The sequence below is a fragment of the Diplotaxodon limnothrissa genome, linkage group LG12 (genome assembly GCF_057381915.1).
Source record: "Diplotaxodon limnothrissa isolate DT_005_m linkage group LG12, D_limnothrissa_male_GT1.1, whole genome shotgun sequence".
In the NCBI taxonomy this organism is placed as follows: Eukaryota; Metazoa; Chordata; class Actinopteri; order Cichliformes; family Cichlidae; genus Diplotaxodon; species Diplotaxodon limnothrissa.
In genome coordinates, this window is record NC_140607.1 from 24,731,326 (window position 1) to 24,755,420 (window position 24,095).

Genomic DNA, 24,095 nt, shown 5'->3' on the forward strand with positions numbered 1-24,095 from the left:
AACAGATGATGTAGAATGTGAAGGGTGAATATTTGGAGATGAAATAAACGGATGAGGTAAACACTGCGGGAGAAAACACACAGATGTGCTCTCTTACGCTGAAGGAGCAAGAACAAAGGAGAGTCAATAAATGTGAACACATACAGACAAATTTGTCTCCTGAATAAAGTGCTGCATTTAGGTGTTCCTCCTTCCGTGAAGTGACATTTAGATTGTGTCATCCAGCACAGACATATACACAGTCACTTTCTCAGTGGTTCCCTAAAGATATGAAAGAAAAGATCCCTCTTAGACCAGACAGCATAGTATTGGCCAAAATGGCCAGACTGAAATTATTTGATAAATGAGTCTTCAAAGTCGAAATATCTGGCCTATAGTCAAAGGATGTGGATCTGCAACATACAGCCACGTGAAGACGAACATTTCTAAGCAACTTTTGATGTTTTGAATAGGTGTAAATTTTGAAAGAATTGCAGTCCTATCATAAACAAAGTACATTCTTACTGTTTCTCCAATGATACAAGCTAATATAAATGCACTTGATGAGCTGAAAAACTGCAAGTGTGGGTACCTCTATAAAAGCAGACGTTTTGGCAGTTAGTTGGTCTGGAGCATGTGTTTACGCAATGCCACGATCTTCCCAGAAGTGGACGTTACAGCAAATTTACCTCAAGGTCACAGACTGTGAAATGCTTAGAGAAAATACAGCAAATCCAAGAGCTAAACCTTATATTACACAAGCCTCATTTAGCATGTTTAATGTTTAAGTTCAAGACAGCACAATTAAAAAAAGAGTGCACAAATATGACCTTTTTTGGAAGGGTTGCCAGAAGAAAAAACAAAACAAAACACGGCAGCACGGCTTAGGTCTGAAGACTTCTGGAGCAAAAGCTTCACGACTACACCACATTTGACAAAAAAACACAACAAAATACACAACATATCGGTACAAACACCCCATAGAAAGTGTCAAGCACAGTGGTAGAAGGGTGATGATTTTGGCTTGTTTTGCAGCCACAGAATCTGGGGATCTTGCAGTCATTGTGTTGTCCATGAACTCATCAGTATACCAAAGGGTGTATGTTTGAAAACTAAAGACGGGCCCAAATTGGATAATGCAATGCCAACAAATTTATAAGAGAATGTAAAGAGTGTCAAAGTGTTGCAATGGCCCAGCCAGATTACAGACCTCAACCTGATTGAAATGCTGTGGTAGGACCTTAAGAGAACCGTGCAGATAAATTCTCTGTAAACCTCAATAACCTGAAGCAACTTTCTACAGTAGAGTGGGGCCTCCACAATGGTGTGAGAGACTGATTCTGAACATTTTTACTTGATGTCATTGCTGCAAAAGGAGGTCCTGCAAGCTAGCAAATCATGGGGTATATTTAGTTTTTCACATGAGTGCATAGAGTGAGCTGTACATGTGTCATTGCTTCCCACAACTCCAAGGCGGTAAAGATGTGATTCTAGACATAATAATAATAATGATAATAATGATGAAACCAAACTCTGGTTTATTGTGGATAGACTTAAATGTGGAAGACTTAAATGAGCCGCAGCTTCATTTGTGTTTTGGGCAACTGCTCAAAAAGAATGAAAAACATTTCATTGTGCAACCTCTCTTTAAACGTCTTCATATGGACTTTTTGACTTCTTTCTCTACTGCAGTTTTCTAAATCACCCTCTGGAGGTTCTCTGTCTACCACTTTTGCTTGTGCAGCTGCAACATTGCCATAGACAAAACCAACCCCACATTTTAGCTCTCCAATCTACCTCTCATCACTGGTTTCAGACTATGATGGAAAAGATGAACAGCACTTTTAGGGGGAATGCTGTTTTCATGACATTTATAGGGTTGCGGTGTGGATTCAAGCCTCGGGGATAGGCTGTCAGTGTGCAGTTCTACTGTAACATCCTGAGCATTCTGATGGAGAACATTTACCACAAACAACCTAAATTGTGGTGTGTGTATCTTTTGTGCCAACCCAGCAGGAGTTTGTTTTATTGTGTGTGTGTGTGTGTGTGTGTGTGTGTGTGTGTGTGTGTGTGCGTGTGTGTGTGTGTGTGTGTGTGTGTGTGTGTGTGTGTGTGTGTTTATTATTTTGCCAGCGCAAAGCAATCTTTCTCACCACCTGTACTACATGGCCACAACAAAATAACCGAAGGTTGATAATTACAGTATTCCTTCGCTGCAGGGTCTATTGAAGGTTCGTGTCCCTTTGAGGTTATGTCATAATATTTGTACTTTCTGCGTGTGTCTGTTTGGTGTCACACGAAGCAGACACACGCTTACCTGGAGAGATAGCATTTTCTGCTCACCATTTTCCAGTGCACTTAAAAGGGCCCTTCAAGGGCTCCTTGAACTTTATCACCAGACAGAGATGGTATTATGTTCTTATCTTAACAAACAGGGTGTGTGTGCGTGTGTGTGTGATGTGTGATGACATTAAGGCTTTATCGGTGCACATGGAGCTGGGAGCACAATGATTACAGAGCATTACAACTAAAGGGCTGAGAGGTTGTGTGTGCGTGCGTGTGTGTGTGTGTGTGTGTGTGTGTATATGTGTGTGTATAAATACACACGTGTGTGCGTGAGTGTGCGTGTGTGTGTGTGTGTGTGTGTGTGTGTGTAGAGCACCAAAGGTTAGCACTATTGACTGCTGCTAGTGGAGCCACTAATGGGGATGCCAGGAAGTACTTCAGAGATGATACAGGTGTGTGTGGTGGTGAAGGAGCCGGGGGTTGGGTATAGGAGGAGAAGGCCTGTGTAAGGTTGTCATTGCACATTTTTTTTCAGTTTGGCAATGTGCTTATCTGTTGCCTCTTTCTCTTTCCTCTGTTTTCCTTCTTTGTACACAAGCACCTACATACTCATGCAAACACACACACACATAGATGCTTAATCTCACCTGCACACTCCTCATGCACTCTATGCCCTCCCAATTTTTTTAACCACTTTCAAAACATAGTTACAAGCATACAAATAGTTGAAACTTTTCTCTCTTTCCTCGAGCAAAGATATCCTTAAAAAATGCAGGGCCTTTTGTATTTGCTATTGGAATAAAATAATTTAATGATAAACTATATTTATATAACACTTCTTACAAGATGCATTTGTGTCGTCTGAACTGGGTTACACTTGTGTGTGGGGGTGATTTGAACTCAAGAAAACAGTGTAAGTAAAGTAAAACTAGCATGTGTGTTTTTTACCGATATAAAGCAGGGCAATAGGTATTAATAAAAACAAGAAACAATATGTTGGCGACAGTTGCCTCCAGTAGGTCTGTTTGTGGTGAAGTTTTTGGATTGCTGACAATGGCAGCAGTCCTAAAATGTCCTGATCATTAAACTCTTCTTCACATAATTCACTGAGCAAGTGCAATCCTGATTTACATTGTCTCCATACTGAAGATTGTCCTATGACTTGTGTCTTACATGGTAATTACATGGAGACATTATTAGGGCTTTGGTTTAATAGACACAAATGTTGGCACAAAAGGTGTTGTAATATCCACACGAAATTTTTAAATATGCAAATTTATCAGCTTTTTAAATTAAATAGTACAAAATTTAAAGGAATTGGAGGAATCCTCAGTTTCTATCTTAAAATTGATTACTCTGTGCACTCAAACCAGTTTCCATAAAGAAAGTGGCCTCGGTTTTCTCTAATTGGTTACTGGAGACCAATGTAGTATATGCTGTTGAATCTAATGCCTTCTTAATTATTACTGATGTCAAGCCTGCTGACACACTGGGTTTCAAGCATATTTAAAATATCCCTGCTCAATAATGGTGATGGTCCCAGCCATGGCGCAAATTGGCAAATCATTAGTCCTCCTGTGGTGCTCAGTGGACAAGCCGTCCTTCAAGTGAGAAACTGCTGTTTCATGTCACGATGCAAGATGTCCCAAATCAAAGGTCTAGGCACAGTCAGGGTAAATTGTACCTGCTGGCAATGATAACTATAAATGATTTTTCACATTTGCCTTTATCTGGGCAATTTATAATAGGGGACATTTCTTAACACAATTTTAGGAAAAGTCAGACACTGAGTATTAGAGAAGTGTTGCAAATATTTGACGGGGAAAAAATAGCAGGGGAGAAATTTCCTAATCGTGCCGTGTTTCCAACAGAAAGAGAATGTGGCTGTAGTGACACAGGCTGCACATATATGCATGCATAAGCTCTGTGCACATAAATGAATAAGAACAAATACACTCTGATGCTGATGCAACAATAAGTACCTCATCTGGTGTATGAACTCTAACTCTGCCATTTTGAGCAGCAGCTGGTGATGCTAGTGCTTGTTCTGCTCTGCAGCCCTTGTGAGTTACTGAAATAAATCAGAATATATACTGTATATATACCCTCACTGTCTTCCCCCGCCTCCAATTATAGTGCGTGTGTTGGAGTACACAGTAGTAGTTACCCAACTTAAGATTGGCCATGATATACCCACCCACTGATGAGAGTGTGTTGTTTAGGGATAAATAATAGAATAAGTAGGATGAAAAGAAGCTTTCTACTTCACTTTTTCTCCCATCTCTCTGCACATAGCCTGTAATAGGATTTATGGTGTTGAAGATGTAGTAGATGTTAATACATGGTATTATCTGGGTTGAATGAAAAAGGAGAAACAGAGGGAGATGAAGCACAATAAAACCAGAAATGAAAAGGAAGAATCCAGAAAGAGTGTGCAGTGAAAAAGGACAAATGGGAATATGATCATGGTTGAAAGACTTGGAAGGGTGGGGTGGTGGTGGTAACAGGGAACTGATAAAAGCATGCAATGTTTCAGCAGAAAACGCAGAGTTGCTGTAAGTACAGTACCCCACTTATGGCTGACAATAAAGAATGAGGCTTGCCTACCCGAAAGCCTCTTATTGTGTATGGCTGGATGGTCACAAACAACAGAGGATGTACTTCCTGAGGCAGCTGAAGAAATTCAACCTGCCAACACGGACGATGATGCAATTCTACACTGCAATCATCGAGTCCATCCTCACCTCCTCCATCACCGTGTGGTACGCTGGAGCCACTATCAGGGACAAACAGAGACTGCAGCGTGTTGTGCGCTCTGCTGAGAAGGTGATTGGCTGCAGACTCCCATCTCTGCAGGACCTGTACACCTCCAGGACACTGCGGCGTGCAGCCCGGATCTCAGCTGACCCTTCTCACCCTGGACACAGTCTGTTTGACCTGCTCCCCTCAGGCAGGAGGCTCCGGTCCATTCGCACCAGAACCTCTCGCCACAAGAACAGTTTCTTCCCCTCTGCTGTTGGACACATGAACAATAACCACATGATTGTCCCCGCCACTAACACATGACCCTACGCTGTGTCACTGCATCATTTCATGTTTGGCACTGATCACCACCTGCACTCATGTATATATCTTTCTACGTAGCACTCATAATTCTTATTCTCATGTATATATCTCATGTATATCTCATGCACATATCTTTCTTTCTACATAGCACTTTAATTCTTATTGTCTGCACTGAAGCACCGCAGCAATTTCCTAATGTTGTAAACCTCAACATCTGGCAATAAACCCATTCTGATTCTGAAAAACATAGTAGCTTTTAAGAAGAACATCTGACATTTACACTGTTGTGCAATGTTGTCTTTTTTTCTTTGCAGAAAGTACAAGTAGTATCTAACAGATAAAAATGTCTGACTACTGAAGAATACAGTTCCAAAAAGTGTTTCCTTACTAAAATTCAGTTAAGTATATAATCTCATATAGTTATAAATAAACTTGAGTCTTTTTCATATTTGAACTGTAGCAAGAGGAGAATATTGTGAACTGTGGTTTTAGCTTATGTGGTTTGGATCTTTTTCTCAGCTTGGAAGGTGTTTTGACCTCCCAGAGCAGTTGCATTACACCTTATTATTTAAGAGCTTGCAGAATAGCTGATAGTTGAAGATGGCTGAAAGATGTGGCCTTTTCACTGTTGCCTTGTGGTTGCATTTTTCATATCACCTTTTTCCTTTTACTATTCTTCTTGTCTTTTATCCACCCATCCCTTAATCTCATTATCCCTTTCCCTGTGTTTTGTTATAAACAGATTCTCCTCACAGGGGTTGATGGTGTTTTGATAAAACTTCAGATTCTCAGAATATACTTGAGGGTTTCTCTCTTTTCCTCTCAGATGCAAAAGATACAAATTCTGCACTTGAACATGGTTTGCAGGCTTGCAGACGGCTACGTTATCCACTTCTCACTCATCTCTGTAATCGGATCAGGTTCAGTGTCAAAAAGTCTCCCTCCCACAGGCCCAGCAGGAAATAGAGGACTAAAATGATTTGATAATTGAGAAGGCAGAAGATGTAATATGTCTTTAGGGTCAGTTGATCTAATATGTGAGCTTTGCTTTAGTTTCAGGGCACAGTGCCTCGTGAATTTGATTTTTGCAGAAGGCATTTTGCCCCCATGTTGTGTTTAATAACTTATTTATCAAGCAGCCTACATGCTCTCTGATCAAGAGCATAGTGGGAGGTTCTTGTTGTAAATGAAGTGTGTAATTGAAATTCTAAATGAGATTGTTTAGTTTGTGTCAGTATGCTGTACTCATTAGATGTAATACCCAGGTATACACTGAAATAGCTGCAGTCTAAGTGTGGCCATTTTAGCACCACACACGCACAGCAGCCCCGATGTTTTTGAACTTTATTACGACCTGACAGAGGTGCATGAAAAAGCTCAAATGATCAGGCATTAAACTTGCCAGTTTTTGAGTGCAGATTATTTGTCATTTTGGACCGCACCTGTGTGTCAATAGTGAGGCTAATATCCCAGTGCAGTTACTGCTAGTCATACGTACTGCCTGCTGTGCACTCTGTCCAGCTGGTGTAAATGTATCTGAAGTGGACCATTTTAAATGACATTTTTAAGACAGCTATGGAAAATATCATGATCTGATTCCCTGGTTTTGTCCAAAATTCAGGTGAAAACAGCTTTTGACTGAGGTATACAGGGAGTGCAGAATTATTAGGCAAATGAGTATTTTGTCCACATCATCCTCTTCATGCATGTTGTCTTACTCCAAGCTGTATAGGCTCGAAAGCCTACTACCAATTAAGCATATTAGGTGATGTGCATCTCTGTAATGAGAAGGGGTGTGGTCTAATGACATCAACACCCTATATCAGGTGTGCATAATTATTAGGCAACGTCCTTTCGTTTGGCAAAATGGGTCAAAAGAAGGACTTGACAGGCTCAGAAAAGTCAAAAATAGTGAGATATCTTGCAGAGGGATGCAGCAGTCTCAAAATTGCAAAGCTTCTGAAGCGTGATCATCGAACAATCAAGCGTTTCATTCAAAATAGTCAACAGGGTCGCAAGAAGCGTGTGGAAAAACCAAGGCGCAAAATAACTGCCCATGAACTGAGAAAAGTCAAGCGTGCAGCTGCCAAAATGCCACTTGCCACCAGTTTGGCCATATTTCAGAGCTGCAACATCACTGGAGTGCCCAAAAGCACAAGGTGTGCAATACTCAGACACATGGCCAAGGTAAGAAAGGCTGAAAGACGACCACCACTGAACAAGACACACAAGCTGAAACGTCAAGACTGGGCCAAGAAATATCTCAAGACTGATTTTTCTAAGGTTTTATGGACTGATGAAATGAGAGTGAGTCTTGATGGGCCAGATGGATGGGCCCGTGGCTGGATTGGTAAAGGGCAGAGAGCTCCAGTCCGACTCAGACGCCAGCAAGGTGGAGGTGGAGTACTGGTTTGGGCTGGTATCATCAAAGATGAGCTTGTGGGGCCTTTTCGGGTTGAGGATGGAGTCAAGCTCAACTCCCAGTCCTACTGCCAGTTTCTGGAAGACACCTTCTTCAAGCAGTGGTACAGGAAGAAGTCTGCATCCTTCAAGAAAAACATGATTTTCATGCAGGACAATGCTCCATCACACGCGTCCAAGTACTCCACAGCGTGGCTGGCAAGAAAGGGTATAAAAGAAGAAAAACTAATGACATGGCCACCTTGTTCACCTGATCTGAACCCCATTGAGAACCTGTGGTCCATCATCAAATGTGAGATTTACAAGGAGGGAAAACAGTACACCTCTCTGAACAGTGTCTGGGAGGCTGTGGTTGCTGCTGCACGCAATGTTGATGGTGAACAGATCAAAACACTGACAGAATCCATGGATGGCAGGCTTTTGAGTGTCCTTGCAAAGAAAGGTGGCTATATTGGTCGCTGATTTGTTTTTGTTTTGTTTTTGAATGTCAGAAATGTATATTTGTGAATGTGGAGATGTTATATTGGTGTCACTGGTAAAAATAAATAATTGAAATGGGTATATATTTGTTTTTTGTTAAGTTGCCTAATAATTATGCACAGTAATAGTCAGCTGCACACACAGATATCCCCCTAAAATAGCTAAAACTAAAAACAAACTAAAAACTACTTCCAAAAACATTCAGCTTTGATATTAATGAGTTTTTTGGGTTCATTGAGAACATGGTTGTTGTTCAATAATAAAATTATTCCTCAAAAATACAACTTGCCTAATAATTCTGCACTCCCTGTAAGTAGAAAATGAAAGGTTAAACAGCATTTTTTATTCCAGTCCTTCTGAAGACCAATGAGAACCTGAAAGTGGACTTTATGTTACTCTAGTCATTTAATTCTTGTCAGTTAGAAGTAAAAGCCCGTTATTATGTGAGGCACATGGAGTACAGTTATAGCTGAGAAAATAAGTCTCATCATTGTCTTGATGAGACTTATTTTGCTATGCTTGTTAAATAAAGGAAACGCCTGCGACTCGGTGTGAGTTTCCTCTGGGCCTCACCCATGCACGTTTGAAAAGACAAATCTAAGGTCTCTGTGTTTTATTGCTCCAAGTACTTGTTTAACGAATTGTTTCCTCTAACACTATCTGTTCCTGCTTGACAATGGCATGTCTCCTGCTATGGGGAGCCAAAAAGTCTTGTGTGTGGCTCAAAAAGCTGTGTCTTTTAATCTGAATTCTGGCCTCCTGCATGAACAGGCCTGTTTGCTACAGCACACAGCAAACAACAAAATACTGCTGTGCTAATGCTTTCACTAAAGAGCACTTATAACACAAAAAATGATCTAACAATTACTGTGTTAAAATGTTCCTAGGTGTACATACTGAAAGCTAAGTGGCATTAAAACAAGCACAATTTACTGAGAAGAGCTGTTTAAGTAAATGTAGAGGAGTAAATGTAACTTATTACCACCCACCTCAGGCACAGGCTGCAGCTGTTTAGAGTTGGTTTCCTGTGAAAACACAATGAATCAGCACAAGGTCACATGCCATTCCATCCATTTATTTTGATAACCCAAATGTGACTTTTATCTTTCAAGTGTTTTTATTTTAATTCCACACGGTATAGATTTGCTCCTGTACAGATGCCTCATGTTGGAGATGAACAGTTGTCTTTTGACAAGGATAATTTAACACAAAATGACTACCCTCTGTCTTTGGAAGTAAAAGGCATACTGTAGAGGTTGTTTACTCTGATCAAATCACGAAAGACACGTTGAATTTATGTATCAAAACTATCAAAACTACAGAGTAACTTTAACAGAGTCAGTTAATTTTAAGTTGTGTCAATAAAATGTGAGCTCAGTAACTTAATTTCACAGCTGACATTGTTTGCTTACATCATTTTACAATACTTAAATGGCCTTATATCCTTATAAGTTAGTCTTTTCATCGTTTGAAACTGAGGAGAAATTAAAGTTTGTAAAAATTACCAATCCTTTTTTTTTTTTTTTTTTTTCTAAATGACATCAGAAACAGCAGTATGCGACATTACGTGATGGCAGAGCTTCAGTTCATCCTTTGTCTTTTTTTTTTTTTTTTTTTTTTTTTAATAAATAGGACAGGGGGAATGAATGAGAGAAAGAGGGGGAGAGAAAGAAAGAAAACCAAAGGGGAAAAGAGACGGTGAGAAGGGGGGGGAAGAGAGAGAAAAAAAAAAAGAACTCCTGGGTCACCTGTATGGAGAAAAAAAAAAAAACAAACAAAAAAAACAAACAGAGGAGACAGCAAACAACAAAGAGCAACATAATAATAGAGAAAACAAAGCACCATCACAATAAACTAGCTAGTCATAGATATCAATATTTACTAAATAATAAACGATATTGTGCAGCACGCAAGATAGACAGCGCACAGTGTGCTTTGAGGCAGCAGCCAAGAAAGCTTTAGTCCGCGTCTGTGAATACCCATGTGTGCATACCTGTGTGGATCAGCATGCTTGCATTCCAAAGGTTTCTCCATGTAATGATCTGCTAGGGAGTGTGGGGGGGCCACAGCCCCGTCCTCCAGGGTGTGAAGCGGGTATGGAGGAGATCAAAACTCCAGACATCCAGAGGCCCCCAGAACACAAGAGACCATGGAAGACCAACAGAGGGGCAGCCGCGCCACTGTTCCAGTAAGAGCTGAGGAGAGTCCCAGATGAGGGCTCGCCCAGCAGCCGCGGAGCAGAAGTCAGGGGGAGTTGCAGTGACGCGCCCGTGAGCTCCGCCGGCCCCCAGCTGTGCCTGAGTGACCGAGCCCCAGGCCGAGAGGCCGGGGGCACCCCACCTCCAAAGGGGCCCGAGCGAGCCCCAGGCCCCAGGCCCCGACAAGCGGCCGCCAAGGAGTGAGCCGGTGTGTACCCGGACGCCCACCCCCAGACACAAAGAACCACCAACACACCGACACCTGAGGGAGTCCGCCACCGGCAGGGGAAGTGGTGGTGGGTGGAGATAGGCCTCCAAACCTTGGAGGGCCTGAGGTGTCCCCAGAGAGGTGGCGTCTGATACCCAACCTGACATATAGACACAGACATACAGGCACACACAGACACAAACATCCATTCCCACCCTCATGCTCTCATATGCACTCACTCCACACTCAACCAACGTGGAGACAGACATAAAGAGACGCTGTACACACAATCACACTCCCCAAGCGTACTCTACAAACCGGGTCTAGGTACCCTTGCCCCTGGAGGGGGGAATTGCACCCAGACCCAGGTGGTGTTACCCTTTTCCCTGCGGTGGGGAGAGGCAGACCACCCCGACTCCGCAGCAGCAGGGAGGCCCCACACCCCAGACCGCAGTCGGACGGCCAACTCCTCCTACTAGCCCTCCCGCTCCATCAGGCCGCAGAGAATGGGGGTGGGAGAAGACTCCAAACCTCCCTCCACCCGCTCATTGTAGTGTTGATGCATATGTGTTCTAAGGTGCAATTAAAACCCAGGAGGGCATGGAGCTACCTGCCAAGGAGCAGCAGGTAAGCGCATAGTCCCTCCTGCTAGCCCTCAATGACTAAGTGTATTTAAAACACAGTAGGACAGGTAATTTTTGTATTTTTTTATTTTTAAATACAAAAATTACCAATCCTACTGTATGTCAAGGTCTACAGAATTAACTGCAAAGCATGAGTGGGGTCATCTCCTCCAGCTGAAAACTTTAACATATGCTTCAACCCATGGAGACCACATCAAATGTGTAACTGAGGACCACAGCAGCTGCTGCTCTCACCATATACAGCTGGTTATTCCCTTTACTTGCTCAAACACCAGCCCTTCATTCCATGACACTAATATGAACTTTTTATTTCTCCCCATTGGTAATTGCTTAAGTTCATGTTGTAAGGTTATTACATGATTATGGTTACTAATTCAGAACGTGACTTTCCTTGACTCCATATGCAAACGTGTTATTTTCTTGGACAGAAGTGGATGTTCTCTGGTTATATTTGGAGCAGAAGGAATAACACATGTGAAATCATAACTTACGTACATCGGTATCTAACTGTAAATACTATTTACAGTTAGTTAGCATAAGTTATCTTTTGTCCTAGCTTTAAGTTTGGATAAGTAATACATTGTCACAGCTATAAGTAGCAGTAAACGTCTTTAAAACCATGACATTAGCATTTGATGTTCACTAAAAACTGTCATCTTAACCATCTATGGTTGGTTAACACAGCACTACCAAAAAACAAAACAAAAACCATGACTGTACTATGAGCTTGGACTTTCCTTGCATTTAAAATTGTTGCTTCACAGTCGAGAAGCAGTTCGTCAGCCACTCCTGGTGAGTTGCCATCTTCAGAGCAACTATGTTAAGTCCGTCAGTTTGTGATTGAGTTGAGTGGATTAAAGCTATTAATTACATTCAATTTGTTTGGGATAATTAGGTAATTAACTGTGATTAATCAGTTGCAAATATGTTGCAGCAGATACACATTAAACAGAAAGTCAATTTCAAAATTTCTCCACATATAGTGACATAGTTGCTGCAGGACAGCAACTGAACTGTAAAGTGACACTGGTGTTTAGCAACCTTGCTTTTATATAGAAATACCACCAGAATACAAACACTTAGCAACCAAGGGAGTCGAGTCCTCTATTACAAAGTCCCATATGTATGACGCTTATTGAGGCAGACTGACTCAAATTGATTGATGTTCGCAATCTGTCTGTGTTTTTAAATTAGACAGCACTTATTTGAAAACCTTCCCCAATCTGGCTGAGAGTTGTTGCAGTTACTCTGAGCTGAACAGAGTTTGTTTAGAACCAGGCTGCTTCCCAACAGGTGACCCATTTAATCACCTTGTGATTGAAAGTGGTTATCCAGAGGTTAAGAGTGTTGCATAGTCAACCTCTGGATGACCAGTCGGTCACTGCAAGTGCCTTCAATCAGTCACTGAATGCAAAAAAAAAGAAAAAGAAAAAAAATGTAATCCCTGGGCAACCATTAATTTTTTTCTACTTGCAATGAGGATGCTTTACTATATTAACTCTACTGAGACTGAGCCATAAAGGGGACCTTCAAGCTAAAGTATTGGTTATTTTTTATTTTATATTTTTTGTGCAAGTTTAGACGTCATATTTTAAATTTCAACGTGTTTTGTTCACAAGCCATTGATGCAGATACATAGCTAAGTAAATGTAATCTTCAATGAGGCACAATGAATGAAGCTCAATTTTTATTGTTCAGCTGGGGAGATGAATAGAAGGTAGACGTATTTAATATTGTCTAGCCTTCTTTTTGGGACATTATGGTTTCAGTTTCTTCAGACAGACTTTTCCTCTGCCTTTTGGCTTTTTGGTGCAGGGTTAGGGCTCTCACTTGCAGCAGCATCACTACTTTCTTTGCTACACCTGGAAATAAAAACCTTTCTGTATCTGTGTTTTGAAAATCATATGTATTTAGCATAAACCTGCTGTTTCAAAATTAATTCACCTGTGTTCTGTTCTCTTCTGCTTTGTTTTTCTCTGTACTCACTTGCCAGTAAGCAAATGCTGACAAGGATCTGGCGAACAGTAGATAAATAAAGGGCTATTCACTTCACCCAGTTTTTGTGTCGGCTCTTTGCTGGATTTTGTACAATTTCTTAAGGACATGAGTCTGTCTCAGGAAAAGCAGGGCCATCACACGTGACCCGTTGCACCCTGCTCACCACTTGTTGGACCTGCTGCCCTCTGGTTGGTGCCTCAGGTCAATTAGCTCCCACACTTCCAGACATTCAGACTGTCAACAAACACTATATCACTTGAAGTTCAGATCAGTCTTTTAGTCTATTTTTAAACACTAAAAAATTAAGTTGACCTTTAATACCAAATTTTAATGTATTTTTAACACGACTCCACTCTACACCCCTGCTAGGCTTTCTCAGAATGTATTAAAAAAAATTGAGCTATTTGTTTAGAGACAGAGTGATGATATATGCACACAAATAATATGTGTTACCTATTTGGTGGAACTGATAAATTAAATTAAAACAGAAAAACAGATTTCTTTGAAAATGGTCAGGTACACGACTGGACTGAAAATAAAATTAGTTCCATAATTCCATAGTTGCTAATATTTTTTAATAGAGTCCAAAAAAATAAAAGGAACCCTTGAAAAGAAGGAAGCTTGTGATCTGAGTCAAGCTTGCTGTAATAGCCACTTTTCTACTATAACTTGAGAGACAGAGGAATATTTTATATAGGTTGTGGACATAAATAGTGATGTGTGAAATGAAAAGACCACACCCCATTTTCTGCTGTACTCCAAGAGAAAGCAGCTTATAACTCATTTAAAGTCCTATAACAATATAAAGAACAAACACACACACACACACACACACACACACAAACACACATGTGCATAGACAAATATGTACCTTGGGCCTATCAAGACAGCTTATTCTATTTGTTCCAGTCATTGATCCGTTCATATCTAAATGTCAGGTTGAATAGACATCGTCATATTTGCTGGTGGTGGTTGTGGTGAATGCGTGCAATTGTACGCGCACGCTGTGTTGTGCGTGTGTTATACAATCTCTCTGTGGATTCAGCAGTGCTCGGATCTGTGGTCAGATCAATAAACCAAAAGGCCGACAAGCACACGCATACAGTGCACGCAAAGTCTTGTGTGCTCCGCTGTGCACACACAGACGCACACCAAAACACACAGTTTGAGGATGATAGATGCCTTCCATGTTGGCCCTGCTACTCCTTGCCGTCACAACACATACTTTTGCAAGACCTTTGCTGTCCTAGCCTTACATTATACAGTATGTCAGACATAAAGAGGAAAAAGAAAGACAGAAAGTAAGAAAAGAAAGCTGCTGCTGAAAAAAAACATCTGCAGACAGCATTCAGAATAGGTGAATGACTCTGCTGCTCTTTTCTCCCCTGTTTTCATCAAAAAGCAAGTGATTGATCAGCAATGGCAGTCTCTTGTGCAATTGGATGGTGAACAGTGCGAGATCTACTCAAGATGAGGTTTTCCTTGATTTTGTTGAGTGTGACAGGTGTGTGCGGGAGAGAACTATTCAAATAGGATTTCCAAAGAGACAATAATCTGTGAAATACTCTCACACACACAAATTAATACTCACACAGGCATAGTCACATTGTGTAATGTTTAGTATCTTTGTGTCTCTTCCACCTACCGCTCTGTTTTCACAATGCATGCACAACCGTTATAGGCTTTTTAGTTCATTGGCGTGTGACCGCAGCTTGATCAAACTAATTAAACAGTTATGGTAGTGATTTAGAGTCATTAGTTGTTGGGAAGAATCGCACAGGTCTTACACCCATGTGATTCATGTCACGTTTCTCAAGCGCGTTCAGCACAAAGAAGGCTGTTTTCCTTTGGCAGCATGTACTGTAAATACAGTAAAAGCCACAGTTATAATTATTTGTTATTTAGTTTGTGTTTTAAAATTTGGATTGTGTCTTAACTATGGCCTTGGAAATGTATTAGTTAATTAACTAGTAAGAACCAAATTGATTGGTTGCTTTAAAGTTGCAACCTTTGAGGCTATTACATATATTTATATAATTTTCATAATCACCACACTTTTCATTGACCCCCTCGTGACCCACAGATGACAAGACCACTGATCCTGGAAGGAAATGCTTCAACATAGAATAGAGGTGATCGCTCAGAACAGATTTGTATTGATTTGCAGTGACCCTTACCTATAAGGGGACAAGTTGGTCCAAACAATGCCAGCAAAATGCTCACCGCAGCATAAATGAACTACACGATCTATATAATGGTTTCAGTTTTTCTCTTTTAATTTGCCACCCATCTACACAGTTTATGCCTGTGTGGTCTGACTGTTTTTATTGGATAGTGCACACCGAAGTCTTGAAAACACAACAGTTACTGTGTGTTAGCAAACAGCTGTCTGTTGCTTGTGTAAAAAAGTATTTGTGTGCCTGTTTTCTACATACACAGACACACAGTAAATCAGGATACACTGTATTATTTCCCAAAGGCACTATCTAACATGATAATTTACTGCTTCATTTATGACTGTCATATCCCAGATGCAGAGATACATGCATGTCAGGCGAGTTTATGTCGCTACATGACAAGCAGGTATCACAAGAGGAGGACAAGCAGGATGTCAATGTCAAGATGATGTATTTGGGTGAATGTGGTGTGGGACACCCTTTGAAATTCAGTTATGTACACAAAAAAGAGGCTTAACATTAGAAGTCTAGTTAGCACTGTAATTGCTGAAGTCTGTTTGCTTTGCTCTGTGGATTACATTTTTGGCAGCGCTCAGGCTGAGCACAGTCATAATGCACCACCCTTTGCTTGCCATCTTGTCTTTTAGCACAGTACGAACAGACGTGCTTGACATCAAGACACACAATCTCAACCATGCATCATGCATAAAGCACACTGTGGGAGCAATGTGGGTGAGGTGCTGACATACAGCAGTTACTGTATGTTTCGGGGAAAAGTGCTTCAGTTGGTGAGTGCTAAATGCTTATTTCATGCACAGGGAGGCTGAGTAGCGGGCTGAATAAATGGGGGTAATGGGTTAGTAAAAGCCCGCTTTGTGTTTTGTATAGCTGCAGTTTTCATATGTTTTGTAACTTAGATTTGAAAGAAGGAAGAGTCGCTGAAGAAGGAGCAAGTTAATGGTAGATGACTATGTAGAAAGTATCCCTAGCTTGATCTGACAGTGGGACAACCATGCTAATCAAAACCAAAAGTGGGAACTAGAGAGACTCCCATCTCTGGTAATAAACAAATTGGAAACCATTCATATGAATGCAACACAGCAAGATTGTTTTATTGTGTATAATTTAGATTTAACAGATTTTAATTCTGATTCTGCTTTTTGAGTCCTGACTCTGATTTCCATCATATTATTTTAAGTATGAAAATAAACCTTGCCACAAATATAACTTTATTTGGTTAACTAAGCATTCTCAAATCACTGGGTAGCTTAATTTTCCAGCAGCACAGTGGCTGAGCAGATAAGTAGATGATAAAAAAAAAAGCTGGAAATATCATTGATACAAAATATGGAAAATAAAAAAGATGAAGTAAAACACTGGTTATAATGCATTGTGTCACTCCATCAGTTTGTAAACTTCTTTATCTGTCTCTTTGTTTCGCTTTCATCTGTTCCTGCTTTCCTAAAGTTTCTCTTCTGTTCTAGTCCAAGTGTCTTTCATATTATGATTCCAGGTGGAATGAAGGGTTGTAGATGATAATAGTAATCACAGACCCCTATGTCCACACTCAAGCGCAGACCGGCACACACTTGTGCACGCACAGGAACACAAATTAATTACAGTGATCAAAAACCACACTTGGATGAACCACAGTGTTCATGTGTGTGTGTGTGTGTGTGTGTGTGTGTGTGTGTGTGTGTGTGTGTGTGTGTGTGTGTGTGTGTCAGTAGGCGCATAATCATATAGCACATCTTGCTTTCCAGACAAGAAATGCAACAGGGGCTGGACTGTGAAAGAAGAAGAAGTAGAAATGGATCACTGTGCTTGTGTTTATAGATTTTTTTCTTTGTGTGTTTGTAATGTTTTGTAAGTGTGTGTACATCTGGACAAATACACAAGGGCAAGCACACAGACAAACCAGCCTCGGGACTTAGCAGCAGTAATTGTTGTAGCTGTGGGTGTTTGGTTCTTGTGTGTGTATGAGTGTGAATATGTGTGTGTGTGTTTGTCTGAGAGAGTGTATTGAACAATTCCAACCCCTGAGGAGTCATGTCTAGTTCTATGAATCTTCCATTTCACTAATTAGCTTAAAACATCTGTCCATACGGATGCTAGAGGGAGGTCATAATGGGAAAAGTGGAAGCACTTACTACAGAACCAGCAGTAGTTGCGTACAAGCAGCGACACCAGACAACCACAACACTGAAACCGCTGACAGGTGAAGATCATTTATCAGCTCATTACAAAGTAATATTCTGCTGTAAAAACTTTGTTTGTGGTCTACTACCCACGTACTATCTGGCTTAGCAATGTTGCAGTCCAAGCACATTCACTTTCCCATGATCTTGAATAAAATATCAGATTAAAGTTTTTCATATTTAAAAAGCGGAAATATTGCAAGCAATCCCACACAAATACTCATAATTAATACCAAGAGAGAGGACTGCAAAAAAGGACATTAAGCCAGAAAGAGAGCTGACCAGAAAAGTTGAGTTTGAGAAACCTGTGTTGTCTTTCTCCCCTCTCCTTTTTGCCTTTATCGCTGCCCACTCATTCAATTTTTCAGTGGAGATAAACAGAAACATTGTGACAGGACAAAACGACAAAAACCACATTACTTACATTTCAGATCCCGTACATGGAGGGGATAAGTGAAAGTAGAGGGGAACAGAGGTTCTGACAGAAAAAACTAAAATTAAGAAAAATATTGTGTCTTACAGCTCAGTCACTCCGCCTTACACCTTGTCTATGTCGAAACTATGTTTTCTGTCGAGTGTTTTACAGCAGCCTTCTGTGTTATAAGTTTTATGGCGATTCGGTGGGAGATTAAACCATTATTAGCCACACACCGCCACCCTCTCCAGCTGTTGCCGTTTGTTTAAAAAGTGTTTTATGGCGTGATGTTCTATAGTCACCTAGACAATTATAGCTAATGATAATATGAGTGGCACTCTATTTTTACTCTGGGATTGAAGGGAGAAGGGCTGAGAGCGAGCGAAGAAAAGGAGTAGGAGCAGTCACAGAGTGAGAAGTGAGTAATTAAAGCCCGATGATGGGATGAGAGGTGAGGGGAGAGCAACGATAAGAGAACAAAAATTAGAGGGTGGTTCTGGGAGGATGAAAATGAGAGACAAAAGAGGTAAAAAGCAAAGGTGAGTGTTTTTGACAGAAGAAAGTCAAAAGCAAGGTAAGAATACTCAACCCTCTGATCTCTGTTCAGTCTGTTCAGTAAATGTTTAATTTTGCAGTTCACCATGACATTGCTTAAGATGCATGGGGTTGGCCATGACTCAGGTTTTAGAGCAGGCTGTCCAGTAGTCATGGGGTTGGAGGGCTGATCGCCTTCATGTGCCAAAGAGTCCCTGGGAAAGATACTAAACCCCATGTTGCTCCTGAAAGCAGGTAAACACCTCGCCAGCTCCAGCCCTTTGCCAGTGTGTGAATGGCTAAATGAGAAACACATAACAAAGCTCTTTGTGGATCCTAGCAAAGGTTAAATGGGATATAAATATAGTATGCATAATATATAAATGCTAATAAGTGCAGACCCTTTACTGTTCCCGTTACCAGTTTCTTCCTTTTCCCATCACATAATTGTCTTTTTTTTTGGGTGTTTTGTTTTTTTCTGCCACTGATGCAAACCTCGAGCATTTATCTACCACAACTGAACTAATTGCTAGTAAGTGTAATGTGAATACTGACTTTGGTAAAAGTAATGAACTAGATTACTGTGTTAAAGACAAAGCTAATTAGATTAGGTTCAATAGATCAATACCAAATACTCCAAATACTAATGAGAAGAAGTCTGTTGTTTTATTCAAACACACACTCACACACACACAAACAAAAATATCTACTTATTATGTCATTGATGTCCTCATATCATATGTCATTGTTAAAAGTGATCACAGACGAATAACACACACGTGCACACACACGCACACACACACACACAAAGAACTGTTACTGCTATACGTATATAGCAGAGCAGATTAGCCTTTTAATAGAAATGTACGATATGTGCAAATATACTGCAGGTATGTCTGAAGTTCCAAAGGTTTAGCCTTGACTATAGTACTGTTCTCTCTCTGTTCTCTGCGGTAGACAGCCCTTTTCCAATGTGTCCTCACTGCAGCGTTTAACATTTGTGTAGCTGCTGGTTAGATAGACACATATAAATATTTAAGTTGCACTTCATGGAGACTGTTTTGTTTTTCTCTAGGCTGAAAAACACACAATTCTGAGGCATTTTTTGTTTGCCCCTGATTTTGTCTTGTGTTATTCGCACACACAGAGATCACTGCAGGAGGAAAAGCAAATGAAATCCCCTCAGAAGTTTGCCTAAATTGTGTAAAGTGATAAAATACTTGATGTTGAAGGCTGTATTTGGGTCAGGCAAGCATGACTACATTTGCATGTGTTTGAAAAGATTTTTGACTGATACCTTGAGCACCTTTGATAGAAATTCTGTGTCGAGCTTCACACCTTCACGCTTCACCGTTGCAGCTTTCCACTAAATTGTTTACCATCATATTCACACTTTAGAAGTCGTGATTCACAATGACAGTAGCCTTTATATGAAAGTCTGTAATAATTTATTTTACTGTAAATCATAAAAAGCCCGACCACTGTTGCCTTTGTTGGTCACAGAGATTAAGCGCAATTTTAAAAGAAAATGTTGTGTCTTGTGTTTTCGTAGGTGGTGGAGACAAACCTGGTGGCCTTCGATTGTCACTGGATCCTGATTAACGAGGTAAGTGCCATGACAGTGTATCATGTACTTTGTATGCTTTGTGTTGACCTTGTTCTTTTATTTATTCTGTGAATACTTCTGGCTGTATATCCAAAAACCCTTTTTTGACTCCTATCTTTTGGATATTTGAGAGAAAACTTGGCTCTTTTTGTTTCACATCAGTTTTTACAAAAACACACATGCCATCGGTGGATGACCTTTAAAAGTTCACAATCAGTTCTAGTTCAATGCTTTTTTGGATTAACAGTTGTAGACAAGACCAAACAGTTCACAAAGTCAATTTCCTGTCCCTCAGAGTGTACAGTTATCACCCTGTGTATTTCTCTCATCCGTGTTCATGATCGCTGATCAGAGTGAGCGCTGGTCATAAGCGAAACATAATGAAACTTTAATGCTGGCTGTAATTTCCCATTAATTTTGAATAGGAGCCGATCTTTGATCTTGCTTCGCGAGAAATGCCTTTTAGAAAAACAGCAGAATTAGCTACATTTTTTGCGTGTGCGTGTGCATGTTAGGGGGTGTATGTGCACTACAAGCTAATGCAGTGTGTCTTGGCAGCCTCGGGCATTACAATGAACTTGCAGGGCACAACAGGGAGCCCATTCTGCCACACACTAACAAACACACAACCATATACACAAGCAGATACATCGGAGAATCAGAATCAGAATCAGAATCAGAATCAGAATGGGTTTATTGCCAGATGTTGAGGTTTACAACATTAGGAAATTGCTGCGGTGCTTCAGTGCAGACAATAAGAATTAAAGTGCTATGTAGAAAGAAAGATATGTGCATGAGATATACATGAGATATATACATGAGAATAAGAATTATGAGTGCTACGTAGAAAGATATATACATGAGTGCAGGTGGTGATCAGTGCCAAACATATATACATGAGAATAAGAATTATGAGTGCTACGTAGAAAGATATATACATGAGTGCAGGTGGTGATCAGTGCCAGACATGAAATGATGCAGTGACACAGCGTAGGGTCATGTGTTAGTGGCGGGGACAGTCATGTGGTTATTGTTCATGTGTCCAACAGCAGAGGGGAAGAAACTGTTCTTGTGGCGAGAGGTTCTGGTGCGAATGGACCGGAGCCTCCTGCCTGAGGGGAGCAGGTCAAACAGACTGTGTCCAGGGTGAGAAGGGTCAGCTGAGATCCGGGCTGCACGCCGCAGTGTCCTGGAGGTGTACAGGTCCTGCAGAGATGGGAGTCTGCAGCCAATCACCTTCTCAGCAGAGCGCACAACACGCTGCAGTCTCTGTTTGTCCCTGATAGTGGCTCCAGCGTACCACACGGTGATGGAGGAGGTGAGGATGGACTCGATGATTGCGGTGTAGAATTGCATCATCGTCCGTGTTGGCAGGTTGAATTTCTTCAGCTGCCTCAGGAAGTACATCCTCTGCTGGGCTTTCTTGATGACGGAGGTGATGGTGGGCTCCCACTTCAGGTCCTGGGTGATGGTGGTACCCAGGAAGCGGAAGAAGAGCAAAAAGCAGCGTACACGCAATGTGGGACAAAACAAGAAAATATATCTAGATGCTTGAGTGTACTGTAGTTTCTCTCTTTTTCTCTCTCTTCCATTTTCAAGCCTCTAACTGTAGCATAACACTGCTGCTAACTGCTGCTAGTCCTATTATTTGCTCGGTTATGCAAAGAGAGTGTTTCTCTTCATGCATTGGAATGCATGACATCCATTAGTTCTGCAGGACAGCCAATCTTCTTCTCTTTGATGTTTAGTGGAGATTTTGAGACTTTGAGGCTCCAGTAACACTTACAATCTCCCCCAGTACCTTAGATAACCCCTCAACTTTTTTTTATTTATTTATTGTATTTTCTCACTTCAACAGAGTGGAGGAAACCAAGGGAGCCCTGGTTTTTATTCAACATGATTGTTCAGATGTAAAATGTGAATAAATCAGACCAAAACAATGACTCTGTTTTACTTAATTACTTCAGACAGGGCTTTTTATGTCACTTATCTGCTAAATAAAATAGAATGCATATCATAATGTCCATTTCCCATGTACCATTAGGGATTTTGACAAAAGCTTGCTTTTACAAGATGTCTTAGTATATTTTGTTTTTCTGATGGCAATAACAAGCAGCCTGTGAAGAAGACTATCATTATTTAGATGCCTGTTTGGCTAAATACGGATTCAGCGGCCTAATAAACTATACTTTGCTTTCAGTCTGAGTTCTAGGACCAGTCACATAAATGTAGGCTTCTGTTACAAAAAAAGCAAAGGAGGGAACACTGGTGAAGTCCTGAAACTGTAAGCTGTCATCTGGCAACATTCTAGCCTTTTATTAACTGCTTAAAAATTCTAAACAAAGACCGGTCCACGGCACAGCTGTTCTGTTTTCCTGCCTACAGCAGGAACAGAATAGGTCTATATAAGAGCATGGCTGCATGTTTTACATCTAAAACCAAAGTGGAAATGTTTGGACATAATGCTCAGTGCCACGTTTAGCGAAACACAACAAAACCACACCACAAATACCTCATAACAACTGTCAAGCACAGTGATGGAGGAGGGATGTTTTGGGTTGTTTATGTGGCCTCACAACAAACCCCGTACCCATCTCCTTACTCTTCGTACAGCTTTAGAAATGGCTTATAACCTTTTCCACATTGATAGATGTGGAAAAGGCTTTGTTTTTCATTTGTTCCTGAATTTCGTGGGATCGCAGCATGATGTCTGGCTTTTAAGAAACTTTTGGTCTACTCCACTTTGTAAAGCAGATCCTATTTTAGTGATTTCTTGATTGAGAACAGTGGCAGTAATCAGGCCTGGCTACTGCCACTTTAGTCATATATGACTAAAGAAATTGAACTTAGCTTTCCAATGATGTCACACCAGAGGGGAATGCAATCACTTTTTCATACAAGCCATGGAGGTTTGGATTTTTTTCCCCAGTAAATAATAAAGACCTTCATTTCGAATGTTTTTGTTATCTTTGTCAAATATTTACATTTCTTTGATTATCTGAAATATTTAAGTGACAAACATACAAAAAAAAACAGGAAATCAGGAAGGGGCCAACACTTTTCACACCAGTGTGTGTAGTAGATAAAACCGCGTTTCCAAAGAACAGATTGGAATGATTACGCAATTTGTAGAGAATGAATCTATATTAGCTGCGGTGCTTCAAACGTATTCATGATCTTATCATCACACGTTTGAAGCACCGCAGCTAATATAGATTCATTCTCTACAAATTGCGTAATCATTAGCTATTCTTTTTGTACTGCCTGTGGTTTGTTACTAATTATAAATTCATAAGCAAAACTCAAGTAGCTGCTTGTTAGTTATTTAAAAAAAAGAAGATAAACCTTTACTTTGAGGGTAGCAAAAAACAGTGGTCAGGCACCTATGACTTTAAAAAAAGCTCATTTCTAAGCAATTTCAGACTTTTGTGAATGACAGAGCTTCTTTGTTTCCTATATCTCTTTCTCTCTCTCACACACACAGTTTTTTTTATGCTAAAAATCAATGCTTACCAAGTCTCCCTGCATAAAATGTAAAAATCAAGACAAAAATATAGTCATAGATTTCTGTGATGTGCACACTATATTCCATTGGCCACATGAAATGGTTCAGAGGGTGTTTAAAATAGATGAGCGGTTAAAATATTTTGTCATATAGAATGTCCTCTTGTACTTCTTCTGTGGAGAATGAATATTCCTATGTGTGAAAGTCCTCTCCATCCCTGTAGATTATTATGGATGAGAGGGTACTGTATGGTTGTCATAACTGTGCTTTATCTACAGCCAACAGTCAGACAGCCCCACTGAGGGGGAGTTCACAGTTCATAATTGATCATCCTTCCTTTACCCATCTCCTTTGCTCTTCTCAGGAGAAGAGGATGAGGG

The 24,095-nt window shown here is 40.6% G+C and overlaps 1 protein-coding gene across 1 annotated transcript in view; it reads left to right on the forward strand.

Annotated features, from left to right (window-relative positions):
- Positions 1–24,095, forward strand: part of grid2 (glutamate receptor, ionotropic, delta 2) — a 543,519-nt gene that overhangs the window by 357,143 nt on the left and 162,281 nt on the right. The window contains exon 5 of the mRNA XM_085368399.1: positions 20,157–20,210. Within this exon, the coding sequence (XP_085224525.1) occupies positions 20,157–20,210 (54 nt within the window). The remainder of the gene's footprint in view (positions 1–20,156; positions 20,211–24,095) is intronic.